The sequence below is a fragment of the Trichoderma harzianum genome, assembly GCF_003025095.1.
Source record: "Trichoderma harzianum CBS 226.95 unplaced genomic scaffold M431scaffold_1, whole genome shotgun sequence".
Classification (NCBI taxonomy): Eukaryota; Fungi; Ascomycota; class Sordariomycetes; order Hypocreales; family Hypocreaceae; genus Trichoderma; species Trichoderma harzianum.
The window spans coordinates 1,433,750-1,451,327 of record NW_020209249.1 but is presented as its reverse complement, the minus strand read 5'-3'; the positions used below and the strand labels follow the sequence as shown (position 1 = coordinate 1,451,327).

Below are 17,578 nucleotides of genomic sequence, written 5' to 3'. Positions count from 1 at the left end.
GACATTCAAGCGGCAAGCGATGCAGCAAGGCGTGAAACTGCCCAGAAACTCAATACTCAGCTTGTTTCTTTGAAACGCAAAAAGAGAAAAAAGAAAAGTCCGAATGAGGGGAGGAGATCAGACGAGATAAAAAAAAAAAAAGCACCCCATCGTTGTACCCCTGTTTGATAGGCTGAACTAAGGGAGAGGAAAAAGGAACAAAGGGAACTATACACTCACCTCCCAGTTTGTGACAAATTATGACAGTGCTCTCTATAGATATTCTGTGAATAATTACGCACAGCACAAATCTCGCCGGAAGAATCTTGTGCCATATCATAGCACAATGTTTGGGTAGCCTCAGCTGTCTTTCAGGATCCTATCAGGTTTGTCCACTAGGTCCCGGTTGCCATCGCGATATACGAGAAGTGAGATATTTTATAACGCTAGACACGCCTTTCTTGGCCTCTTTTGGGGGCCTCTGCTGTTGGCGCAATCCCGTAGACATGGTAACTGATCGGCCGTCTTTTCGCACCCCCCTCGGCAGCACTTGAGACCGTGGGTCGGCAAAGCGATCAGATTTGACACAAAATACGTGTTGGGGCGTTATTATGCTGCAGGTTTTATCGAAATCGGACGCTGCAGCGGCTTATCAGTCAATCAGAGCTTTGAATTATGCGACATCGTTCTCAATCACAGACAGCCCCCATCGCGGAGAAAAGTTTGAGCGGCAGCAAAAGATTGCAACTATACTGCAGGAAGCTGCACAGTTTTTGAAGTGAGACAACTGGAACAAGTGAGAAAGTTTAAGCTGTGCATGCTCTGCGAATTCATCACTATGTGCCACACGAGAGGCAAACGGGTACAGTCGAAGTGATATATTAACAAGCTTTGCTGCTTCGCAATTTCCTTAATTCCCGGAAACCCAGCTGACTTTGTTAAAATGAATGCACGCAAGATTCGCTGTATCACCGACGGGGTGTCGAATTTGTCGGACAAGGGACACCTCCGCGTGAACCATGTTAATAACAGTAGCTCATAACAAAGATCAGAATGAAAGTGTGCTTGTTTGCGAATGTGGTGCCGAGAATAGTCGCTGGCCAAGGGCGCTGAATATCTTTCCTCTTGCAGCGATACATAATTAAACATCCTCATCCCATAGATAAATAACGTGACGTTCTCCTAGTGCTTCCTTCAAACACAAGACTAAATCATCGATTGCAGTGAGAAACTTCAAGTAAGATGACACAGCAACACAGTACCGTCGGTAATTCTCATCTCGCACAAGCGTTGTGCTTAGTTCAATCTTATGGTGCTGCGCATAGGATAGGGACTCAAAGCAGGTACGGACAAGAGGCACAGGAAGTCTTTCGGGGAGAGGGGATCCGGTCCGCAGGGCTTGTTCGACGATTGCCAGCACTGCCATGATGTTTCCGATGGCACCATCATCCAGTATTCCAAGAGCAGTGACTAGTCTCTCTTGGAATTCCTTGGGAAGAGTAGTCGACAGATACAAAAGTCTCCCGAGCGCTTGGTTCATGTTTCGACACTGCTCTTGAGTCTGACGCAAAACCGCTTGATCGAAGGGGCCCGCACTGAAGTCCACCTTCAGAAGCGCTAATGAGCCATTCAATGATGAGAGAACCTCTGCAACCTCTAGTGTAAGCTCCTCTATGGCAGTAGCGCCAATGGGGCCGTCCTGGTTTGCCCGACTCCAATGTGATAGCAACAGGGCGTAATAGTCTGACAAGGTACGGACGGTATTTGCCAGAGTCTTACACACATGTCCGGTGGCAGACGGGGGTTTGGGGAAGAGCTGAACAATGGTCGCAGCGAGAAAGCCCAGCAAGACAGTGACCAATCGCTTCCAGAAGGCCTGGTATCCTCTGCCAGGGTTTCCGTACTGGGGTAGATGGACGTTGTCATAGCTGAAACCAATGATCAGGATGAAGGTGACGCCGCACATAGCCGTTGCCTGTGTATAGGCCAGTGGTAAAAATATCCTCAACCACATAGAGATAACGGTGAAAACTGCCACACTGGCGGCCAACCCATACGGGTTACCTGGACCACTGCCAGATCCTATGTACCACGCAACAAGGCCAAAGACTCCTCCAATCACTGTCCCGAGGGCTCTGGAGATGAGGGAAAAGGTAAAATCGGCCATGTAAAGGAGCACGCATGTCTGTGCGGTGATGACAGCCCACAATCCCTTCTCGCGATAGAAGAAGCCAGCTGAGTGAGGAATAGATGCGGGAATGGCAGTGGCAAGTGTGACAACAACCATTCGCATTGCATACATGCCAGCTGGGTTGGTGAGCCAACGATAGGTTCCGGCAATAGCTCTGGCGACTGGGCCTGCCCGGGTGGGAGCCTCGTATCCTCGGATGAGACGGAGCCGCTGGCGCACTTCCTTGGACTGTTCATCGGCCACGTCTGGATCATCTGCACCGCCGTCATCAGAGACTCCGGCAATTGGGATTGTTTTCCTCCCACTAAAAATCCAGTGAAAGGCATAGCGTATGCGGGACGGGAGCCAGATGCGATGCCGGGTTTGTGAAGTCGTCAGCTGAAGAACGTGTTTCAGCATCGTCTCCATCGCCACAGCCACTCCTAGTATCCGCTCTTCCAATACCATGGCAACCATCATCGCTTGCAGAGACTGTGGCTGGAGAGTGTCTGATATCTTCAGCTGGCCGTCTTGGTCAAAGAGATCGGAGTGACAGTCTATAATTGCTTCGGTGGTATTGGTGACGCAGAAATCGCGAGCAGACTGTAACGCTGCCAAGGATGTCTCCATTCGTTGAACCAGCGCATCAAACACTTGCTGAGATGGCTGGCGGATCCACCGACGAGTATTGACGGTATGAACACACTCGACCACGACTGAGATGGACTCTGAACAGGCTTGGCGTACTTGTGCGGTTGTTTCGCGCATAGCTTCTATCATTCGAATGCGAAGATCGCTCTGCTCTGGCGTTCGAAGTGCCTTCATAAGCTCTGCGTATTGCAAAACATGACGTTGGCCAATCTCGTGACTGCCCTTTTCTCCCGTCTGTCCGTCACTAGAGTGTTTATCGTACTGCAAGTCTGCTTTACTTTCCTTTTGCAGAGCTATAATGGTTGTTATGTGGAAATCGATCAGAGATGTGCTGGCTATCATAGTCTGGCGAATACATTCCTTTAGGCCCTTGACGTCGTCTGCATTCCACCGGCCACGGGAAATATCCAGGGGAAGGAAGGCAATTTCTGGTTCCATGGCTTTATAAAGTGCAATCATGCCATCTTTGCTTTGCCTCAGCTGTTCCACTTCCAATTTTTGAGTATTAAACCGTTGTTGTGTCAAGTCAAGAGGAATGTCAAACATGCGAATAAGTTGTTCCATTTTTCGAAGAACCACGTAAGAAGTAGACTGTGGAAAGAATATCAAGCAACACGCTGCGCCAATACCTACTCCAATGGCGCCCGGTTTCACCAATACCTGCCCCAAAAGCGGAGTGAAGGTTGGTAGAAGTGGCCCGGTCAGCAGGAACACATCGACGACGATGTTGCCAAAGAGATGAAGAAGCGTAAGCTTGACGTTGTTTGCTCGTAAACGTGACAAGAAGTAGATGAATGCACAAGACATGACGTAGTATACAACCGTGACGCGTGCATCCAGCATATGACCTTCATATACTAGTATCTTGCTGATCACGGTTGCATTTTGACCAGTGCTTTGTGCCTGAGCGACCGCGGCCTGCTGTAGGGCTTGGAGTTGTGACTGGGTGTCTGAAGCGGGACGGGCAGCTAATGCAGCCTTCATTGTCAAGATTCCCCAGGCCCAACCGAGACACAGACCGACAAGGAGCGATAGAGATCCGAGGAGATAGATGAGGAGGATGCCAGCTGGCGGCGTGACAAAGAGAACTAGGGCAGCAAAAAAAGTAGAAATACCGATACTTTGCAGAGAAGGCTCGATGAATATCAAAAGAGCGGCAACCCAAGCTGCTATGGAACAGCGGAAAAGAGTTTTGAGATCGTTCCCATTGAAGTGGTTGAGCAATGAGGGCAGAGCTCGTTTCTTGGGGGCCTCTTTCTTCTTGGCGCCATTGCCGGCGCCATTGTCGACAGACTCCTCCGCTGACATGTTGTCAGTGTCAACGGGCTGCCTGCAACGATTGATTTTTTTGAATTTTGAATTTTGAATTTTTTTCAAGACTGCAGAGCAATGCCGGTTATAACGTGTTGGGGTTGGAAGATGTAGCCGCAGCTAGCTTGAGCCCAGCAGGGTGCTAATAGCTGAGTCAGAACTCAAAGGGATGTTGAGCCATGCACGGACAACCTGGGCACCTGAGCTCAGAGTTTGTTAGCCAATGTTGATAGATATGGACCCAGTAAGGACGAAAATACAATGCGTTGCAGGTGAGACGGAGTGGTTACGCTTTGGCCGGAAACCCGGCTTGTAGCTGTATGGAGAACGAGGGGTAGAGAGGGAGAACAGCTCGTGTACTATTTCGTACCTGCAGCTGACAGATATTTTTAAGGAAAGGGAAAGGGATGCCGACGCAAGAAGAAAAATAGTCTTCTCATTAGAGCGACTAGGTAGTAGTTGTCTCACCTCAATTTGAGAAATTGGAAGCCGCTAGATCGGGAGAGGATGGTGATTGTAACCTTGACTGCCGAAGCTCTACGTGGTAGCGTAGACTTGGCGACCCTGGTGCCAAGGTGAGAAGAGACGCCAGCGAGTCTTACGAAAGGGCAAGGAACAGTAATCTCTTTAAATTGGTTTTGCATCTCACGCGCCAAGGACCCAAACGCCCGGATGGATCGTAGGATCGGCCATTTCCCCTGTGCGGCCAAGGTGCATGTGGTGAATGGAGAATTGATGTCAGTTTCGGGCGGCTCGGGTCATCCGAAATGGCACCCCAAAGCCAAAGGTGGATAAATATGCGGAGGAGCTTCGTCTGTCCGTATATTCCATGGACCTCGGGATGGCAGCAGAGGACGGCGTTTCCCAGCGCCGAGTGGGTAATGGGCAGGGCTGATCCGCGTACCTAGCGCCGAGCTATGGCATGGCAGGACGGCTAAAGAGCAATTAGCGATCCGATCTGGATGAATTGAATGCCAGCGGGTGCTTGCTTACTACTGTACTCTTGCTACTGCACCTGCGACATCCGAGGGTGATTCATGTGGGTGCATGTTGTGTGCGTGTAGGTTGTGTTCTCATGTCAATACACACAAAGTGCAAATGATCGAGTTGAATGAAGAACAAGATGGTGTGAGAGATTCTCCGCATGAACAATTTTGTGCCTTCTCTGTGCATGATTCATCTGGGCAGACTCGCTCCTTCCATACTTACTTGTACCTTGACCGCCTGGCTGCAAGGGCGCACCTGCCAACGTGCTACTACCTCTGGGTTGGTAGAGGTGGCTAGAAGTACCACTGCTGGCAAGCACCGTGCAGTGGTACATCAGTGTTTGACTCTGATACAATGGCGGGCTTTCAGTGAGGATGGTGCCCAATGAAGCTCACTGGATGCACCTTCGCCCCCAATATTTTTTTTGCTTTTTCCTCCCCTCAACAAGCGAACATCAAATCCAATCTCACATAATGTGCATGATACCTACATAAGGTATGCATTGGCTTGCGACTGCCACGGTTTAAGTACATGCCATGGCACGGATGGCAACTTGTGCCCTTATCATTGGAGAGACGGCCAGCCACCATATGCGTGGTATCGGGTTATGGAGGCCGCATTGAGGCCGCAACCCTCGATTCCGGCCTGTGAAATGCACAAGGGTTGAGATTGAGGAGCATCATATTGGTCCATTCAAGATAACTCGCATATGCAATGAGACAGAGCTGCGAGCGGGGCTATATAAGGAGGGCCGGACGAACACAAGGCTGGAGGCAGACCTGAATCTCTTTCCCATTTCCAAGACACAATACCAAGCCCGTTTATCATTCGATTCTGAAGTGCTGAAACAAACTATTTCTATCGAGGCACCTGCTACGGCATCCGATATAATACTGCCTGCCTGGGTACTCCTGGATCTATCAATCCTTCACAAGTAAGTGGCCAAGTGGTGGTATAGAGACCTCGTGTTAACATCTACATTCAGTGCACAAATGATCAATCCGCGAGCAAGATACATGTAATTAAATTTACATGAATATACAGCTTTCGAAGCCAACCTCAGCAATGACTACTCTCACAGAGTTCACCTGCTTCCCCAAGCTCCCAGCGGAGCTCAGAATGGAGATTTGGAAGCGCGTACCCCAACCAGAACGTATCGTTGGTTGGGTCCCATGTGGAAACTGCAGAAACATCTGTAGACGCAAATCCAAAAGCAGAGAGGAACAAGACGGAAAGCCACTTGCCAGACAACGATGCATGGATTCGAATCATCCCAACTGGCTAGTCAAATATGTTGTTCACCCGCGCAAAGACGCCATATTCGCACCGTTGCATGCTTGCCGCGAGTCTCGAGAGTTTTGGAAAGCTCAATTCTACACGCCTCCTCGGCACATGATTGTCAATGAGGAAGGGTTCGATATCCCAGTCCAATTCAACGTGCCTTTCCTCAGCTATGAGCATGACATCTTCACTATGTTCGGGGCTTGGAGCTCTACCACCATCTTTGACATGGAGAACCCAATGGATGCACAGATTGAGCCGTTCATCGGCCTTGATCGCGCGCGCATAGAGCATGGCGGATATAGCGAGATACTGGATCTCTTCTTTCCCGCATCTACCCTGTTTGAAGTCAACGAGCTCCCTGCCCTCAAGAGGCTATCATTGATTACAATGGGGCCCCAGCCCCAAGAAGATGAGGACCAAGAAGATGAGGTGCTCATGCAGATGCACGCATGCGTGGCAGAACGCTATGATTGCCAGATAATAGACATTGTCAACCCTGAGGTTGGTGAGAATTCCACTATTCTCAACGAATGCCGACCACGCAGGAAGCCGATCCATTGGTATACCAAAGAAAGGCAGTTTGATGATTATTACAACTACTGGAAGGCGTGGCTGTGGCATGTTGTGGAAGGGCAGGCTCATTTCCTCATCAAATCAAACCGGGTTTCGTGGTCGTTGATTGTCAATTTTGCCCTCGCAGAAAATCCTGAATGGAACGGTCCACCTTCTCCGGAAGATTGTCCGCTGTATCCAGATCAATGTAGCGGCCCCACGGGGCACAGAAAATGTGTCATTGGCCACTGGAGGCCGAAGTTTGAACTATCATGCAAGTATCTGTGTGAGGAGAGGTGGGTCAAGTTCTTACGGGATGATCTCGATGTCAAGATTGAAGGGTGGAAACAGCCAATCGACAGGGCGGCAAAAGAGAAGGAGGATGGACGAATTCGAAATTTTATCAATGCGACTTATCCAAATTTTTGGAAATGGTGGCAAGGCGATGTTGAGTAATTATAACAATTTGTAGATAGAGTTTGGGATGCAGGTACTCTTTCCATGGTTTCATTACCATCCTTCTTAGTGGTTTCTTTCTGTTCATTTTTTCTTCTTACATATCCATCTTTTACTCATTTTCTTGAATACAAGATTTTTTTCCCCCTTTAAACAGTATGGCATCATTCATCGGTGATTCGAGAGGTAGTATGGGTCTCCCATACCTCCAGGTACCGGCTTGGCTCATCTATGAGGCTCTGTGACTGACTTTTACCGGTACGATAGCATATGATGTGAGCCTTGGAATATTACTACAGAGCGTATCTCATTGCCTCGTAATCAGGTGGGACCGTCTGAAACATAATGAGCCCATGGACAAATTAGAGACGAGGCAAGGAAAGCCACGTCGCCAATGTTGCTTCAAACTCCTTTCCCCTCACATTTGAAGGCCATACTCGGGCCTAGAGCGTCCTCCCTGCAGTGGTTAGCCGTAGCATTCGTGGAGAGGTCTATCACGGAATGGTGTCATGCCATGCCCCTGCTGCATGTTGCAGCGCAGCCTGGCCACCTGTCACCCACCCACAGGTCGGAGAGATTAAAACGAGCAAGGATTAATGGAAATTTATGCGAAAGGCTGCAGCATGGGAGGTGGCTGGCGTGACCGGTGTGCTGGGGAAAGGCACGACTTGCATCGCGCTAGATGTATGGTGGCTCTCAGCTGAGAAAAAGCAAACAGTTTTTTGGCCTTTCTTTTTGTACAGTTTAATGATGTGGCGAGCATACTCGTACACCATGCCCACTACGAACATGGGCTCTACCACATATTTGTTAGAAGCGGCGTTAGAAGCAGATGTGCCGGTTCTTCTTCCTCCTTCTTCGTTTCCCTCCTCAACTGGCCGCTACTCTGATAGATTATACACAGCCTACCATATCAACACATCACAGTGGCATTCATTTTCTCTCCATCAGGATCATATCCGGCATTAGTTCCACGCACGTTTCACGGGGAATGGTGGTTACTAAAACAACACTCTTGAAAGGCATCTCCCTCTAGGTATCCAGTGAGTATTCTCGATCAAATCTGAATTTAGACACCAACTAACCATGCTTTTGTCAGATTATTTAGAAACCAGCGTTATACATGGAGGCCAAGGCAGACATCGGGCTCGATAAGGTTCCAGTCGAGATCCTTCTCAAGATTGCTGGATGCCTCAAGAGTGAAAAGGATCTTGGGGCTCTTGTTCGCTCGTCCCGCCGGGCATACATAACGCTTAACGGCGTTTTATACGAACGCAATGTGTTTGAAGCCCATCCCAAACATTCCTGTGTTCTTTGGGCGGCTAGGAACGACTCGTTGAACACGATAAAGCTGGCTTATGCCCATGGCGCAGATCTGAACCTCTACGATCCGCGATCTGAGCTGAGAATCACGATTGTGTGGTCCAAAAGAAAGAAAGTGGATGCTAGAAAGATATTCTCGCCGCTCCACGTGTCAGTGATGAAGGGCTATCACCACATCACACAGTATCTCCTTGATCATGGCGCCTCCGTCGACATTCCGTCAGTCGGCCTCTGCAGCTGCCATGCCATGAACTTCAGACCACTGTTCCCCGCATGGTATCCGCTTCACACAGCTCTGGTCCATGCAAAAGAGGGCGAAATATCATCAGAGATGTTGATACGGCACGGCGCGCGCAAGGTGGCCGCAGAATGTCCTGGCCTCAGCTTCCAAACAATCAGCTACCAGCCGAGCCTGGCCAGGCTTGTGGCCGATCTGGGAGGTCTTAGAGAGGGCAATGTAGACGCCTTGGGCTATGCGCCACTTCATCTTGCTTCACTGGATGGAATGGACGATGTGGTTGAAATGATCCTCGAGAACCCCGAAGCAAACATTCATGTAAGAACCCTCGAAGAAAACAGTACTGTTTTGCATTGCGCCGTCAGACAGCGAAACCTCAACACGACAAAGCGGCTTCTAGCAATGCCAGGCATAGAGGTTGAGACTACGGATGCTCATAACAGGAACGTCGTTTACGCCGCAGCAAGGGGTTACAACGATGGGACTGTTGCGTCTATCATTTCCCTCCTCGTCGAGCGCGGTGCCAACATCAACCTACCTGATGAGGCTGGGGTGACTCCTCTCTATGCCGCGGCTTCCAGGATATTGATTTATGACTATCCCAATTTCAAGGCCGTTGAAGCGCTGCTCACTCACGGCGCCGACCCCTTTTTGTATCAAAAGAACGAGCACGGCTGGACCATCTTCCACCAACTGCTTCGGCAGGCTCCTAATTTCGGGGAGGTGGTGAATCCACGACGGGCTGCGCTGAAAAGACTCATTGAGCTGGGGCTTGAATTTGACACTTGCTCCTGTACCACTCAAGATGAATACGGCCTCGACTTTGACAGCGACGCCACGCCGCTGTTCTTTGCTGCCGCACAAGCTCAAGACCCGGAGTGCACCGAGATCTTGCTCAAGGCTGGTGCTAGGCCAAATACGCCGGTGCTGAATCGAGAGAATCCCGAACACATGCAAACTCAGAGCTTTTTGGCCGGTGTATTTCGCCATCTGTGGTGGGAAACGGAGAGTCGCGGGTTTGCTCCTCCCTTAAGTCAAGCTGGCGAGATCGTAGCATTACTTCTCAAGTACGGCGCCAGTTTGGAGGACGTCGATGGCGTAGAGTCTGCCCTGGAGTTTGTGTGCCGGTGTCCAGAGGAGAGAATGGATTACTCCCATCTGGACTTTGTGCTGGAGCACGCCACCCGCGAAAATGTGTCTCCTGAGCACGTCGAGGGGGTTATTAATGGCAATAGGCTTGAATCTAGTATCACGAAGGGTGCGATTGCCGACCATCACCGCATCGTGGCTCACAAGCTGATAAAGTTTGGGGAGCGATTATTTCCGGGAGAGATTTCGACTGAGGAAATTGTGGATGATGCGATGGACGTCGATGCCGATGCCGAAAGTGATGGTGATGATACACGTACTGAATAAGGTATAAAGAAGAAGAGAAATTGATTCGATTATTATCCATACCAGTCTTACCACCAAATTGATACATTGCATCTGGGATAGCCGATGTTGGAAGGGATTGGTAAAAAGTCGCGATGATGTCGTTGATGCGGTAGTTGTTGTTGTTTACTACAGGCATCTACCGCCTACCTTAATTGTAAATGCGGTTCTTTGGAGGGGTAATGAGAACATTCAGACGAAGCAAGTACTGCCACCAGAGATGAAAGATGCGATACAGAAAATCAAATGCAGTTAGGGAATCTCTCCACATCGATGTGTATTCGATATCAATCATTTTCGAGAATAGAGAAGAGATCAATGGAAGCCACAAGATATTAAACAATAGCAGGTACCAATCTATTAGTATCCGTATCCCACTGTATCTATACTTGGAAAAGGCTGACGCATGTCATGTCACATCCAGTTACAGTACCTAGGCTACGATCCACGGCCCACTAGAGCTCAATACCCACTTCGGCCTTGTCATCAAGCCACAGCCTCTCTCTCTCTCTTCTCTCTCTCTCGCTATCAATTAAGCGCTTCTCTCTTTTCTATCCTCGATCTTGGAGCTTCTCCCCCTGCATCTCCCCTACCGCCGTCCCTGCGCCTATACCATTGGAACTCCAAGATTCGCGCACGAAAGCCTTGATCCAACAATCTCCTCCCTCAGGTATCCAATCCTGCCAATTTCACGTGGCGCGCAGATCGTCAACCGGCAAGGAATCCCCTAGCCATCACCAAAAGCCAACCAACCTCTTGCGACCTCTTCTCTCCCCCTTACATTCTCTCTTGAATTCGTATCTTCTCTCTCTCTTCTTATCCTACTATTTTCAGCCATGCTCGTCTCCCTGACGGTCGGCAAAGTTGACGCTGGCGTCACAGTGCTGCTGACCCCAGACAAGCGCTTGGTATGTCTCGCAAGCTGGCCTGTTTTGTTTTGATCTACTTTGCTTTGTTCTTCTCTGCTGTGCTCTCTTTCTTCTATTCTGATATTCTTTCTCGAGCTCCACGTCTGACCGCCGCAATTTCAAAACATATAGATCGAATTCCCCTCCATTCTGCTGCCTCCCAACATCTCCTCCGGTAGTATCGTTGACATCACGGTTGGCCGCAACGTCAGCAAGGAGGCTGCTGCGGAAGACGAGTTCCGTTCCCTCCAAGACCGCATCTTCCAGTCCTTTGGCGCCTCCGAACCCGCCGCTCCCGTCCTGCGCTGCCGCAATGCGACCCAAACCTCTGTCGTCCTGGAATGGGACCCCATCGAGCTCGCTACTGCCGACTTGATGTCCCTAAGCCTGTATCGCAATGGGCAAAAGGCCGGCAACATCCCCCGGCCGCTGGAGATGCATAGCACCAAGATCAGCGGCCTGGCCGTCGACACTGAATACAGCTTCCACCTAGTCCTGCGGACAAGCGCCGGCACGCGAGCAAGCGAGAAAGTGGTTGTGCGAACCCACAAGATGACGGACCTCAGCGGAATCACCATCACAACTGGCATTCTGCCCGCGACGACGAGAGAGAACCTGACACGTGCGGTGGAGCGCATTGGAGCCAAGATTGTCGATGGAGTGCGCATCGACACGACGCACTTCGTCACCACCGAAGGCAGGGGAACGGCGTGGGAAAAGGCCGTCGAAAACAACATCCCCGTGGTGCGGCCCGAATGGGTGACGGCCTGCGAACAGAACGGCCGGATCCTCGGTGTCACCAAATTCTACCTCGATGTCATGAGGCCAGGTCCTCCCAGTGACGACCAGCTACCTCCTCCTCCCGCCAAGGACGTGCCTCCCAAGGACACACCACCGCGAGCGTCACCGCCGGCGCAAGAGTCAGCTTCTGATAAGTCTCGGGACAGCAAATCGTCAGCCACTCCACCGGTCAACGGAAAGAAAGATCATGAAGCAGAAGCAGAATCGTCCAAAGCTGGTGAAAATTCCAACTCCCACGAAGACGAGGACGATGAAGAAGAGGAGGAGGGAGAGTCGTCGGAGCAAAAGACAAAGTCTGATGAGCAGGCGGAGCAAAAAGTACGTCTAGAAGACGTTCAGGAGCAAAAAGTTGCATTGCGGCCTGTCGAGTCCCAAACGGCTATTGTGGAACAAGTCAGCGATGACGACGAGGATGGATCTCGGCCCGCGGACGGGGCGTCGTTCCAGGAGGTTGAGTTGTAAAGTATGCCTTGTTTTGCGGATATATATGTACACCGGGCATATATTTCCATGTTTCATCTACATGCAGGTACTTTGTTATTCATGTTTCACGCGCCGTGCTGTTTTTGAGTGATGCGAATAGAGGGGAGGGGATGAAGAAGAAGAGAAATTCTACAACGAGCTTGTTTCTTATTACAGGGCAAAGGGGAGCTATTGGGGTGGGCGGGAAAAGACAAAAGCATGTCATGCCGTTTACAAAAGAACCATTTTATAAAGACTTTTTAATTTCAATGTTGTCTCTGTGCGCTTATTAACCAAGTCTCATTCGATTCTGTCAAACGGGATGTCTGATTATATTCCCATGAACGAAATCAAGGAGGAATCTCAGTCCCTTTCCAATCCCAACATCGCCCTCTGTCCTTCACGCCCAAACCACACACCACCTCCATGAGCCTCTCAGCCGCATACTCAGTGCTGAATAACTCGTCCTTCGGAACACCACTCCAGAAGTCCTTGCTCAACTCCGTCTTGACCGTGCCGGGATGATACGCCACCGCCATGGCATTGTCGCCCGCCCTAGTCCGCAGCTGTATGTCCAGGCTCTTGGTGATGCTATTAACAGCCGCCTTGCTCGCGCGATACGAAAACCAACCTCCCGCGCGATTATCCGTCGTCGATCCCACTCTCGCCGACATGTTGAGCCAAGTTGCGTGCTGAGGCAGACGCATGACCTCTTCCTCCGCCTCGTCCTCATCCTCGCCTTCATAGTCGTCGTCCTCTTCATCTGCATCTTCATCGTCGTACTCGTATCCCGGCTGCGACATCGCAGTCCCCTTCCTGGGCAGGAAGCCAAAGAAATGCTTCGCCACCAGCAGCTGTCCGACGGCATTGATCCGGAACGACTGCAACGCTGCGTCCGCGTCCACCTGCGCCGGCGACTTCTCCGGATTAAGCAGCACCCCCGGGAGCACGCAGGCGAGATGCAGGTGGTGCGAGTCTTTGGGGAACAGATTCTGGGCCTCTTGGGCGGCAGACGCAATGGTGGATTCATCTGTGACGTCGCAGCGTACGACAAAGAGGCGCTTTGAGAGCTCATCTTGTTGTTTCTCCTGCTGTCCATTGAGCTGCTTTCCATTCAACGAAGACGATAAAGAAGCTGATGAAGAATAAGAGGATGACGGCGTGGAAAACACATCTTCAAGAAGTGTCGCCTTGGCCACTGCCGGATCAGGATGCCGCGTAGTTGCGAGAACCGGGATCGGCGTAGACAAGCGAGCCGTGCGTCGCAGGATGTGGCGGGTGAGGGCATTGCCGATGCCTCTGCTGGAGGGGCAGATGAAGATCCATGGCGTTGAGGGCATTGCGGAGGTCTTGAGTTACAGATATGATGGGTGACGTGTCCTAGGATGTGGGCATTATAGTATATATGAGTGTATCTGATGAATTGATTTTCACGCAGTTGATTATTTGAGATGGGTTGATTGAGATGAGATGAGATGTTGAGAATTTGAGAATCACGGCTTTGGGTTGTTGTGTTGGATGTGGTTCGATGACGCCAACGAATTGACTCTGTCTAGAATCGCCTTGCATTTACTCAACACTCAACATATAGAGGTAAGGTAGCCAAACTTTAAAAACACCAGCCAATCAACTCAGACAAATAAAAAATTAATTCCAGGCGCTATGCCAGATTACAACAGAAACTAAGTAAAACAGAAGAAGAATGTCAAGACTTGACGTGTACGGGTATATCTAAGTAAATACGGCCATGACTTGGTATATCCGTCCCAAAAAACATGTTCGCACTTCATCTTCAAAATCAAGTACAGCATACAGCTACGTGATAATCTCCCCAAAAACGCCTTGAACAAGAAACATCACCTATTCATTTCGCCTCCCCCCTCCTTTTTTAGAACAAAGGAAATCAAAGAGTAAAGGTAACAAGAAAGAATGTTTCTCTCCTGCATTGCACCTACACAGTGTTGTGACGCCAATCATCCGCCGTTCTCTCCGCAATCTGCTCCTGTCTCCGTCTCGCTTCACCGGCCAATTCTCTCATCAGGGGTTCAATGATTCCCAGGCCGCTTACGTCGTCGCCTCTGCTCATCGTGTCGCTGCTTTCGCTGTCATCAGACGCAAGCTTTCCTCCAATGAGTCCTGCCACGATCCGATCTCGGGAAAGGCTGGCTCTCCTTGTGGGTGTCTTGGTTCGTTTAGAACTGCGAGCTTTGCGTTCCGCGCTTGCTGAGCTGACCTCGTCATCTGAAGCCCAGCCTCGACCTTCGCCATCCGCATGTGCAGCTTTGTTGATGCGGTTTGACGTCTTAATGTTGCGGCTCATATCATCCAGGACGGGTACCAGAGCACGCAGCCAAACATCGCCATTGCGTTCCAGTCGGCGTATACGGCGCTCTACATCTCGGAGACGGTTTTCGTGGTACGAGTCATAGAGCCGTAGGATTTGCTTGTCCATCAGGTTCCGTTTGTGCTGTAAATACAGCTCGCTATCCATGTCACGAGAAAGTCGCAGTTGGCTCATATCAGGTGAAGAGGAGTGAGAACTTGATGGAGGAGAAGATACCTTCCGACCGTTCTTGTCTTCTGGCAATCCAGGTGAGGGTTGGAGGTCAACCACAACGACAATGGGAATAAGAGTATTCAGGGATGACGTTTGAGGGCGCTGACTCTCTTCCTCTGCGTCTGCATTATTTCGTGATTGCTCCCCGTCTTCGTATTCTTTCTGTTGATCTTCAGACTTTCGTCGCTGCAACTCTTTGAACGCCTTTGCAGCTTCCATGTCTCTCCTCTTCTTGTCTCGAACCTTCTCGCGGCGGCTCTGGATTGAGCCTGCTGTTGATGGGCGAGAAGGGAGCTCCTTGTTAACTGCTAGCATTGATTGGGCAGATACAGCTCTGCGAACGCTACGCTTGGTACTCCTTGAGGATCCATCGGTAGATTCCTCGGTGATCGGAGAGGGAAATCCGATACCTGGTTTGTATTGCTGCTTAGCCCGAGAGTCAGCTTTCCCTGGCGGCTTCGGAAGCGGCTTCTTATTATACCCGTCCCGAACGGTCTCGACGTCTTTGACTACACTCAACAGACCGTCAATGGATGCCGAGTGTGCAGGGTGACGGTGTCTCGGGCCAGTAGGAACAACCATGCTTGAGGGTCTTGCCGGACGCTGCTGGTTGTTTGGCCTGGCCGGGCTCTTGGGAGGTCCCCAGACAACCATTCCTTGCGCGTTGATATGCGGTGGGTCAGTAATCTTTGGAAATATACTGACGTAGCCTGGTGGCTTGTTCTTAGTTTGGTTCCTGGCACTTGGCCCCATAGATCCTTCTGTCGAGTACCCCGTGGATTGACTGCTGGATTTGTGGTGGCTTCCTATAGTGCTTTGTGTATGGCTACTCCTCTCGTCCAAGCTCGATGAAATGGACTGCTGTGACAAAAGGCTGGAACGCTGCGTGGAAGGGGCCTGAGGCAATGGAGGAGCCTCATCGGTCGCAGTGGGGAAAACAGTGACGGTGCCATTTTCCCCGGAATATGTCTGGACGGCAAAGTTTCGTGGAAGAGTTGCATACTCATTCCTTGTTCCCCCAACCCTAGCATCGGTGTTGTTATTCACATTGGCAGGGTTTTGTGTTGTTGAGTCGGAAGCAAAAGGCATGGCCTCGAGAGGGATCGAGATGGCAATGTGCCGGTGTCCTCCAATGGTGACGCCTGACACTGCCGAGTCTGGTAGCTGAATGTTTTGGGGAGGCCTGGGAACCGATTTACTTCTTCGCTTCATGGCCATGAATTTTGACCATTTCGACTCCCGATCCTTGTCGTCTGCGTGACCAAAGGGAACGGACATGTAGCTGCTCGATGGGGGTTCGTGATTCTTCAAGAAATCGGCTAAACTCGTAGTATCATCTCTGCCGTGATGGTTCATTCGATTGCGAGGACGATCTTCTAGACCATCAACACCGCGGCCATTGCCCCTGCCGTGATAAGAGCTTCTCAAATTCTTCAACGCCATGACGGGGTCAATCACGGATGATCTCCTGTCTTTTTTGTCTAACAATTCGATACCAGTGCTATACCGACGGAAAATAACGGGATTCGAAGCAAGTGGTGATGGAGGAGGGTTTTGGTCCCCCACCCAGGGTGTGAGAAATCTTGAACCAACAGATGCCGCCATTGCTTCTTCTCTCGAATAGACTGGGCTAGTGGACAAATATCAGCAGCCAACAGCCGGATTGTACACACACACAGAGCGCTTGTAGAGGTGGCAATGCCCTTGCGTGTTCGAAACCCGCCACTTGCTTTCCAAGTCTCTCCCTGACCAGGAACCGTGATAGGATGTCTGATAGAAAACCTGGTGGCTATGGATTCTTGCAGACTAGGCGTGTAATAGCGTGCATACAAAGCGCATACACCTAGCAGTAGTCTCTTAGGGACCGAATTGTCACTCGTGCGGGCTCTTCCGCCCTCGATAGGGTAGATGTATGTCTCAGTCGTCGGTTGCTGAGGGGTGTGGGAGGATGATGTACTCGTATGCTGAGAGGAGAGATATTGGCTGACAAGGAGTAATAGTCACGGCCGAAAACAAGGCCGGTATTATACAAGGGCAAAGGAAAAAGAAAAGGGAACCAAAAGAGCGAGCGAATGGGAGACCTGGCTCTGTCTGGAATGGAGCGGGCCTTGATATGTCTGTGGATGTATGGAGAAGAGCACTCGAAAAGTGAAAAAAAAAGAAAATACTAAAGGCCAATGATTGGTTCGCATTAGACCAAGGGCGAGGATGAAGAAGACGAGCAGCACACAACTGGCAACTCTGAGCACAAAGAAAGAAGAAAAAGAAAGGAAGAGAGAGAGATGGCGTTGGCCCGTAGCTCGCCAGAGCGGAGGCAATGGAGATGAAGATGATGAAGAACAAAGCCCTGAAGATCACTTTACGGCCGTGATCAAAGCAATGTCTTTAACATGGGTCGTCTCCTTAAAATATCGGGTCACTTTTTGATGAAAGGGCCTTAAGCTTCCCAGCACCCTGGCAGTTGA

The 17,578-nt window shown here is 50.4% G+C and overlaps 6 protein-coding genes across 6 annotated transcripts; 3 read left to right on the top strand and 3 right to left on the bottom strand.

Annotated features, from left to right (window-relative positions):
- Positions 1 to 1,120: 1,120 nt before the first annotated feature.
- On the bottom strand, positions 1,121 to 4,108 carry M431DRAFT_72191 (hypothetical protein; the record flags this gene model as incomplete). The annotated part of the gene is made up of 1 exon (XM_024921994.1): positions 1,121 to 4,108. One exon carries the CDS (start codon positions 4,106 to 4,108, stop codon positions 1,121 to 1,123), a length of 2,988 nt encoding a protein of 995 aa, XP_024780082.1.
- A 2,055-nt stretch (positions 4,109 to 6,163) lies between these two features.
- On the top strand, positions 6,164 to 7,390 carry M431DRAFT_489172 (hypothetical protein; the record flags this gene model as incomplete). Its single annotated transcript, XM_024916649.1, has 1 exon — positions 6,164 to 7,390. One exon carries the CDS (start codon positions 6,164 to 6,166, stop codon positions 7,388 to 7,390), a length of 1,227 nt encoding a protein of 408 aa, XP_024780081.1.
- Positions 7,391 to 8,513: 1,123 nt separating this feature from the next.
- Positions 8,514 to 10,367, top strand: M431DRAFT_476900 (hypothetical protein; the record flags this gene model as incomplete). The annotated part of the gene is made up of 1 exon (XM_024915513.1): positions 8,514 to 10,367. One exon carries the CDS (start codon positions 8,514 to 8,516, stop codon positions 10,365 to 10,367), a length of 1,854 nt encoding a protein of 617 aa, XP_024780080.1.
- Positions 10,368 to 11,221: 854 nt separating this feature from the next.
- Positions 11,222 to 12,556, top strand: M431DRAFT_71272 (hypothetical protein; the record flags this gene model as incomplete). The annotated part of the gene is made up of 2 exons (XM_024921876.1): positions 11,222 to 11,293; positions 11,426 to 12,556. The coding sequence occupies 2 exons, from the start codon at positions 11,222 to 11,224 to the stop codon at positions 12,554 to 12,556; spliced, it is 1,203 nt and encodes a 400-aa protein (XP_024780079.1).
- A 350-nt stretch (positions 12,557 to 12,906) lies between these two features.
- On the bottom strand, positions 12,907 to 13,896 carry M431DRAFT_71840 (hypothetical protein; the record flags this gene model as incomplete). Its single annotated transcript, XM_024921956.1, has 2 exons — positions 12,907 to 13,644; positions 13,729 to 13,896. 2 exons carry the CDS (start codon positions 13,894 to 13,896, stop codon positions 12,907 to 12,909), a joined length of 906 nt encoding a protein of 301 aa, XP_024780078.1.
- A 611-nt stretch (positions 13,897 to 14,507) lies between these two features.
- On the bottom strand, positions 14,508 to 16,718 carry M431DRAFT_71541 (hypothetical protein; the record flags this gene model as incomplete). The annotated part of the gene is made up of 1 exon (XM_024921912.1): positions 14,508 to 16,718. One exon carries the CDS (start codon positions 16,716 to 16,718, stop codon positions 14,508 to 14,510), a length of 2,211 nt encoding a protein of 736 aa, XP_024780077.1.
- Between the last annotated feature and the right edge of the window lie 860 nt (positions 16,719 to 17,578).